Genomic DNA, 8,880 nt, shown 5'->3' with positions numbered 1-8,880 from the left:
CCCAGAGCTACAAAACACACAACTTTCAATTATCATTTTAGTAATTTCAGCAAGATGCATTAGAGGCCATGTGGGTGATAAAACTCAGAAAGTTGTGATATTCAGTCCCACGTTTAGGTGTCTATCAAGGTAGAGGAAACACGGCAAGTTCAGTCCTGCAGGTGTTAACAATGGAGTTGAGAATAACTTTTACATTTTCCCTTTTACTCAACAGTCCCAAAAGTTAAATTTTATTTTAATAAAAAGTTATTTCACATTACAGTCACATATTTTTACAGATAGTAAAGGTATCAGAACTTGGAATTTCAGGAATAAAAATATGGACTGCATGTCCCTTGAAATAATGGCTTCATTTATAAGGAGGTCTATCCCTCTACTCAAAGCATTTAAGATAACCACACTCAAAAGTGGGCCATCAAATATCCATACAACGCAGTTCATTTCTAACCTATAAGTGACGTATGCCATGTTGAGCATTTGAGGGTTTAAAAAAAGCCGAATCTGATTTGGGTTGAGTAAAGTGAGAAACATAGGATCCTGAAATTCACTGAACAACAACAGTGCCACCTGCCGACATGAGAGCTAAAGCACCAACTGCTTTGACAACATCAGCCGCGCACTGTCTACAGGCGCGGAGTAAGCACAGAGAAAGAAACAGGGTCTACATACACAGAGTAAATGTTTTGGAGGGTGAGTCAGCAGAAAATTAATTATTAGGTACTATATTCATGTTTTCCTCCTTAATGATCAATTATAAGAATAAATACCTGATTATGTGAGGTATCAATTAATATTAAGTTGCTGCTAATGGTATAAATTAACCAGAAACATCTTTTCTAAAAATAACCAAAGTAAATTATTTTGCAAATCTTCACTTACAGCTATATACCATAACTTGCAAACAGAAATAAAGACATCACTGAAAAAAACAAAAAAAGTCAGTCAAAAGAAACCAGCCAACTATGGGATTGTGCTGTTTTTTTTTTTATTGTGTTTTCAATGGAGAAATACATCATCTGTTTACAAAATAGCTCTTGAAAAATACAAGGAGTACAGATACTATAAAACAAAGCAAACTCCAGTCATGAGACACTACGTACATCATGCGAAAGCAACAGTCTGATCTCCAGGTTATGAAAACTAGAATTAAAAAGTCACTACACAGAAAAGGTCCAAGTTCCCAGCTTGGCAAAACTTGGGTGCAGTTACATGAAACGTTTAATAAACTGAATTCTTTTTCCCCAATGTGTAAACAAAATGACAAAAGACTAAATCTGTGCCTGGCAATTTCAATCTAACTCTGAAGCTACACAAACACACAGACACCTTGTACACTTCACCTGTTAGTCTGACCCTCTTTTCTTAGGTGGTGGGAGGAAGGGCAAGGTGACTGTGCAGAGCCAAGATGTGGGCAGTAGAAATATCATATACTAGACATTATAAAGTATGGTGAAAAGAAAGCCTCAATTAATGCATAGCCTAAGGGGGGAAAGACTACACTCCAACTTTGGAAAATCAATTTAGAAGGACAGGGGAAGAGTTGAAGTCATTGCAGTTTAACAGGAAAAATGCACATGTGATAGAATGGAGCACAATGGAGGATTCATAAAACATGCTCATCAGAAAAATCTGTTAGGTTGGCTCTGTCCCGATTAAGAATAACTAAGTTTATCAACATCTGGCATCATCCCTCATAGTTTGTAAAAATGAATATTCTGTCGCCTGATTACGAGGAACTAGTCCCCTTACATAAAGGAGCTCTGAATCTATAGACAGGAGAAAACAAAATGTAAAAGGAGTAGAGAGCTGACTAGATGTCAAGTGCTTGTCAGAAATGATTTTTAAATGCTTCTACATGTAAAATTCACTGACAAATTTTGGTCAACCATTTAAAAATAAAGTTTAAAATTCTTGGAAAAAATGCCTTTTTGCTCACATGCTTAAAATTGAAAATCAACTTTACTACTGACAGGAGTTCTGTGGAGTGTACAAAATTCCTCATATTTAGAGATCAAACGGCCATCCAAGAGAGATATCATGTTTCACAGGCATTATTTTTAGTCACCCTAAAGTTACAGCCATGGGACCAAAATTTAGTGTTCTGTGCCATGTGGCCACAGGGTCACTGGTTTCACATCATGGCTTAAGAAAATACTGGCATTTTGTCTTTGATGAAATAAGTCCTACCGTATGCACATAAGCAGAGGGGAAAAGAACAAGAAGGGGGAGGGAGCAAAAAGCTTCGTTTGTTTAAAAGACAACAGATTGAAGGCAAAAGAATATGGAGCTTAAACAAGCTCAAAGAAAAATATTTGCTGGCTGATCGCTGATCTGTATGCACTCTAAACAATTCTATAAATAAAACCAATATATCATTTCTTAATCATGACCCCATCAAAACAAAGTATTTCCTAATTATTCTTTCAATGTCAAATATATACCCTAGAGTTGACATTTCATTTGTAAAGGTTACAGCTACCTCGCAGGGACCGAACGAGATGTACTCCTACCCCTCCTCTGAAGTGTAACAGTACACCGCCACACAATGGCATCCAATTTGAAGACTAATGGTAAAGGAAATTCTTCAGGAAAAAATGAAAATCCATCAAGCTGAAAATCTAAAATTAGTTCTACTTTCTAATAAAAAAATACATAAAAGTGCATCATCAGAATAAGGAATTCTTATGCCAGTTTGTATTGCAAATTTTCCAAACAATGCATCAAACATAAATCCAGTCCAGATGTCAATTACGGATACAAATATAGCTTGAGGTTTTTTTTTTTTGTTTTTTTTTTTGTTTTTTTTTTTTAAAGGCAGTAATTTTTTGAAATAGTTAATGCAACTGTTGCTAACACAATAATAATAGTACTCCTGGCTTCACATACTAACCTGGACTTCCGATCAAGTGCTGATTAGCCCAGTAAGGGAGGTCACCAAAAAACCTAATCCATTTCAGTCATGTCTAGTCTTGTACCCTCCATCCTCCTTTTTCAGCATTTGAAGACAACAGGTTGAGTTGGCAGATATTGTTTATGGACCCCTGAGGTTGTTTTTACCGATTCAATCTCAGTTTTATTGAATTCTTGATAACAGGAATAGGATTTGCAGGGAGAGCAGGGATATCAGAAAGGTCTGTACTGGATGTTTTCTGAGAATAAAAGCAAAGAATAAACATTGTTCAAACTACTGTAACTTAACAATGAGATTTACTTTCCACTGCTTTATCTCCTAAGACATGGATAGGACTTTATCATACATATTAACATTTTAAAGAAAAACACAATAAAATGTCAAAATGGAATTTGACTGTCATTACAAAATTATTCTAACAGTTGCAGAAAATTTCAAATAAGTAGCAATATTTCAGTAATATAAAAAAAGAAGTGATTTCAAATACAGCTTTAATAAATACAGTCTCCAAAAATCACCCATCATATACTTATAAAGTTCATGTTAAGCTATTTTTCCTTGTAGTAATACCAAGAGCTGTTAATATTAACTGGCACTGGAGCACCCCCGTGTGGGAGAACACTTAAAGTTCACCTCATACACAGGAGCAGCAGCACATTAACAGTAAATGTATTACTTTCTGACTCTATAAATTAAAAATTAAATCTATACAACTGAGCAATAATCTGTTTATTAAAAGTTTAGGGATGTTTTACTACGTTAAAAACAATTAAGTCACAAATTTAACACTCAAAAACACAGAGATGACATTTTTAAGTGTTTTATTATGGAAAATCCCAAACATATACAAAAGTAGAGAGCATTATATAACGAATTTCCATGTATTCATTATCTAGCTTTACTAACTGTCAAATAAAAGTCAATTCACTGTCTTCCCACCTTTACTCTTCCAGATTATTCTGAAGCAAATCCCAGAGGGCCTATCACTTCATCTGTAAATATTTCAAATTTATCTCAAAACGGTGAAGACTCATTATTAGGACACAGCAACAATATTCTGATCACCTCCCCAGAAATAAATATCTCCCTCGTATCACCAAATATATAGTGATGTATCTTTTAAAATCAACATAATCATTCTCTTTATACAATTAGGTGATTTTTCTTTCAATGGTTCTGGGGATCTTTTCATTAGAATGAAAATTGTAATTCTTTATAAAAATATTTAAAAGACAAGCACCCATGGAGACTCCTCACTACAGGGATGAAGCCAGTAAGACAAACTATTAAAACAGTTCCCTAGAGATTAATGTAAAGACATGCAATCACAACCACAGGACTTAATTCTGATCAACAAGTTTGTCCATGTATCGGTATCACACTAACACTTCCTAATATTGGTGTAGTTTCTTCCCACAAGATTTTTGTTAGATAAGGGCTATGAAAATAGACATTTCAGAATGCAACCATAATATTTATATCATTCAGGACTATGAAAATTAACAGGCAACAAAAAGACGTTGTAAAACGATCATGTTAAGGTAACTGTGAACCCCAAAGTCAGTATCATTAGTGCAGCACCATCACTGGCAGCAGCAGTCTCAGCTCTTCTGCAGCTCTTAATGTCCACTTAAAGAAAAGATTTGTGTCAGAGTTTGACCTAGACTTTGGAGTATATTTAATTGGAAAGGATTCAAAAAGACAACAATTACTTCACAAACAAAATGTAGACTCACAAATCAGGTGCCTACTGAAGCAAGGGATTGTCACAAGTAGAGTTTCTAGGACAACTGAAAAAATAATTTTAAAGAACTATGATTACACTAAATTAATAAAAACAGAGGTGAGGAGTTCCCTTGTGGTGCATCAGGTTAAGGATCCAGCATTGTCACTGCCGTAGCTCCGGGTTACTGCTGTGGCGTGGATTCGATCGCTTGTGCAAGAACTTCCATATGCCACAGGACTGAGTGGCCAAAAAGCTAACCAAGCAAGCAAGCAAGCAACCAACCAACCAACCAAACAAACAAAAAAAACAACATAAAAGTCAGAGGTGAAAAGAGGAGGCAGAAACATACTTCAAAAATAAAGACATTGGGAGTTCCCATCATGGCTGAGTGGTGACGAACCTGACTAGCATCCATGAGGACACAGGTTCGATGCCTGGCCTCGCTCAGTGGGTTAAGGATCTGGTGTTGCTGTGAGGGTGGTGTAGGTCACAGATGCAGCTTGGATCTGGCATTGCTGTGGCTGTGGTGCAGGCCGGCAGCTACAGCTGGGATTCGACCCCTAGCCTGGGAACCTCCAAATGCTGCGGGGGCGGCTCTAAAAAAATTTTAAAAAAGACAAAAATGAAGATATTAACTTCATGCCCCTTCTCCCCAAAAAGCATGAAGAATGGTTTTAAGCTCTAATTTAAATTTCACTCTCTGCCCTATAAATACTATGTGAAGAGTGCATACTGTGCAGTGATTTAAATGATTTGCAATGTCAAATAAAGGAATGAGTTAGCAGCTTGGCAGCGCAAACGCGCATGGGTCCATCATATCATATCCAGTGCTCTACCTTTAAATTCCATAAATACACTTGAAGGCTAGCAATTTCTTTCACAAAGATAATTAAAATAAAACTTCTATATATGTTCATTTTGATTCATTAAACAATACTAATAAAATTCTCCTTGCTTTTTGCACTTAGTACCTGAGAAGCCAACAGAGAAGCCGCTGTCTGAATGGTTTCTGATTGAGTTGTACTTGTCTCTGTATCAAGTTGTTCCTGTGAGACAAAGAGGACGGGGGAGGAAAGAGACTTAAAAAAGGATAAAAAAACATAACTGGGTTTGGTGGCTAATAAAAAAGACAAACTGGAAGACAGGAGGGATCAAGAGAAAGATGTGTCTACATTACAAAATCGTCTATTATTGTCAGAGGGTTAATCATCCAAAAAAGAAAAAGACAGCTTTGTAGGTTATTTCACCATTTCACACACATAAAAATTTCTATTTGCCTACCTAAATCTTATAAGGCATGGACAAAATATCTTTCGACTTTCCAACCAACTCCAACTTGGACATTTTAAGCAAATGCAAATAATTAAAGACACATGGGTACAAATTATGAAATGCTGCCCAGGCAATAATTAATAGAATATAAACCTAATAAGCTCTTAGCTATGTGAAGGGGAAAAAAAAAATTCATTCAATATTATTAAATAAGGGAGTTTCTATTGTGGCTCAGCGGGTAATGAACCCCACTAGTATCCATGAGGATGCGGGTTTGATCCCTGGCCTCGCTCAGTGGGTTAAATATCCAGTGCTGCCGTGAGCTGTGGTGCAAGTTCCAGACTCAGCTCAGAGCTGCTGTTGGTGTGGCTGTGGCGTAGGCCGGGAGCTACAGCTCCAATCTGATCCCTAGCCTAGGAACTTCCACACGCCACGAGTTGGGCCCTAACAAGCAAAAAAACAAAACAAAACAGAACACAAAATTAAACAGAAGTACAAAAACGACTCCCATGTGTTTAATTAAAAGTAGAAAATGTCTCTAAAACATTCCTCCTTCCTTTTGGTTTTTCTTCCCCTCCTCAATAACCAATGCACTGATTCTACACTAAGAAAAATCAGAAAACATGGGGCAAACCATGCCATTCCACTGCTCTAAACTTTCTTAAAGCGGTGCCCCCTCCAATACATATATACACACAAATGAAAATAAACATACAAAACTTTGAATTTTTATAAAACAAAATATATAAAAATAAAACAATGAAATACCAAACTTCTATGGAACTGAAAGGGATAAAAATGGTGTCTGAGGAGTAGAAGGGGAAGAAGAGTAAGGAGTCTTTCTGAAGCACAACTTAGTAACACATCAAGGTCTAAAAGAGTCTGTTTGTCCCAGTAATTCTCCTTTCACTAATTTATCCTAACAGACATAAATGAATGGCAGCTATTTAGCTACAGTCAATTCTATAGCACAAGAGGGCAACTTCCTTTTTTAATGGAAACAATTGCTAACAATAGGGAACTGATTGAATAAAATACGGTAACAGCCTTAAGACAGAAATGTACGCAGCTACTAATAATATTGTAGATAATGTAATAGTATGAACCATTTTTCTCAGTTTACTGAGTGAATAAAGATATGATAGCAAAAGGCACCGGGGTATGTATGCACACACAAAATCTATAAAGACGGGGTTCACGGCGTGCCTCAGCAGTTAAGGAACCCAACTAGTATCCATGAGGATGAGGGTTCAATCCCTGGCCTGGCTCAGTGGGTTAAGGATCCGGCATTGCCATGAGCTGTGGTGTAGGGTAGGTCACAGACAAGGCTCAGATTCTGAGGTGCTGTGGCTGTGGTGTAGGCTGGTGGCTATAGCTCTGATTCAACCCCCTAGCCTGGGAACCTTCATATGCCACGGGTTCGGCCCTAAAAAGACAAAAAAAAAAAAATCTATAAAGACATTAAAAGATACTTCCCCTAAAATATCAATCATGGGAATTTGGATAATTTGGGGAAAAGATGGAGATTTCCAATTTTTCTACAACACAAAAAAAAAGTTAAAAGTCTTCAGTACATTTCAATTTCTATAAAAATGACATTCAAAGCCTAAAACTTTGGCTAAACCAATCTTCCCCACCCTATCTACCTTTTTCGAGTACCTTGCATCCCAGGTACTAGTCAGAACTGCCTGCCAAAATCTTCTGCTCCAAACATATCCCATTCTCACCCCAAGGGTGAGATAACTTTCTCATCTTGTACTACCAAAAATCCTGTCTCCCTCAAGGAGTGCCTCCAACACACCATCTTCCTTTGAGGAAGCCTTGTATGATTTCTGCAGTCAGTACGGAGCATCTTAGCTTTTGGGTCTCTTACCACCCCCACCATCTACAATTACTTTGCTTTTTCTTTGATGATATAATAACCACTTCTACTCTCACCTTCTCTACTTAAATATAAGTTCCTTTAAGGAACATCTCACTCATCGCTTCCATTTAATGTCCATCAGATAATCTCTCATCTAGTAGGAACTCCTGCACTTGAGGAATTCAATTTCAGCACTATACATTAACATGCAAAAGGGACAAGCACTTCTCTAAAAATAATACTGAAAACCACCTAAGATCTACAGAACAGAACACAGTACAATATTCTAAAGACATTTATTTGTATCACGTCTGCTGTACTCTGTGCATGTATTCCAAGGCTAAATGAATATACCTTTGCTTCTGTTTTATCATGTCCACTCAAAGCAAGACAGTTAGCATCTTCACTTGTTTCATCCTGTTTTTAAAAAAAAAAGCTTTATTCTCTAAAATGAAAATTTAGATTACTCGCCAATTTTTATTAAAGAACGAAATAATTAACCTGTAAGAGCAAGCATACCCTTAAACTACATTACTGGCTCACTTAAAATAATTATTTTCCTGTTACCAAATCTGGCTTCAGTTTCTACCAACATTTTGTAAAAGAATCTGAGGAAAACTGTTATTGCTGACCATCACCACCTGAAACATATTCCCCAAACCACCAAGTTCATAAAACATTTTTTGTAAGGGAGAGAGAAAAAAAAAGTTCCTTGATCAAACATTTAGGAACTTGGAATACTATCACCCCTTCTGGGAGATTCAGACACATGAGCACATAAAAGGTTCTGAAAAGTTCTTGAAAGACTCTCTAACTTTCCCAAACGTAATTAACCACAGAACTCCCCCTGGCTTAGTCAGTCTTATTAACATCCTGAAAGAGGTCTGAAAAATGCTCTCCTCAGGTCTTATTTTTTTAACTTATTATCATTCTATTCAGAATAAACAACTCATTTTTGGTAAAGAGGGGAAACAGAAAACCAAAAATGGCTATACTTTCTCATTCCTCCAATGACTTGCAATAAACACTTTCTTTAGAAGAACAATTTTGACACAAATTTCTCTGCTCTATTTACTAGGCAGAACTAAAACTTAATTTCAAATGTGG

The 8,880-nt window shown here is 36.6% G+C and overlaps 1 protein-coding gene across 7 annotated transcripts in view; it reads right to left on the bottom strand.

Annotated features, from left to right (window-relative positions):
* Nucleotides 1-968: 968 nt before the first annotated feature.
* Nucleotides 969-8,880, bottom strand: part of PAPOLA (poly(A) polymerase alpha) — a 64,567-nt gene continuing 56,655 nt past the window's right edge. For 3 of the 7 annotated variants that reach the window (XM_047797393.1, XM_047797392.1, XM_047797398.1), the window contains exons 20-22: nucleotides 8,128-8,190; nucleotides 5,609-5,683; nucleotides 969-3,149 (exon numbers count right to left, since the gene is read on the bottom strand). In XM_047797393.1, the coding sequence (XP_047653349.1) occupies nucleotides 3,054-3,149; nucleotides 5,609-5,683; nucleotides 8,128-8,190 (234 nt within the window). In that variant the 3' untranslated portion in view covers nucleotides 969-3,053. The remainder of the gene's footprint in view (nucleotides 3,150-5,608; nucleotides 5,684-8,127; nucleotides 8,191-8,880) is intronic. The other 4 variants (XM_047797394.1, XM_047797395.1, XM_047797397.1 and 1 more) reach the window with 2 other exon arrangements.

The sequence above is a fragment of the Phacochoerus africanus genome, chromosome 9 (genome assembly GCF_016906955.1).
Source record: "Phacochoerus africanus isolate WHEZ1 chromosome 9, ROS_Pafr_v1, whole genome shotgun sequence".
Lineage (NCBI taxonomy): Eukaryota > Metazoa > Chordata > Mammalia > Artiodactyla > Suidae > Phacochoerus > Phacochoerus africanus.
Note: the sequence above shows the minus strand (reverse complement) of the source record. Positions and strands in the feature narration are given on the sequence as shown.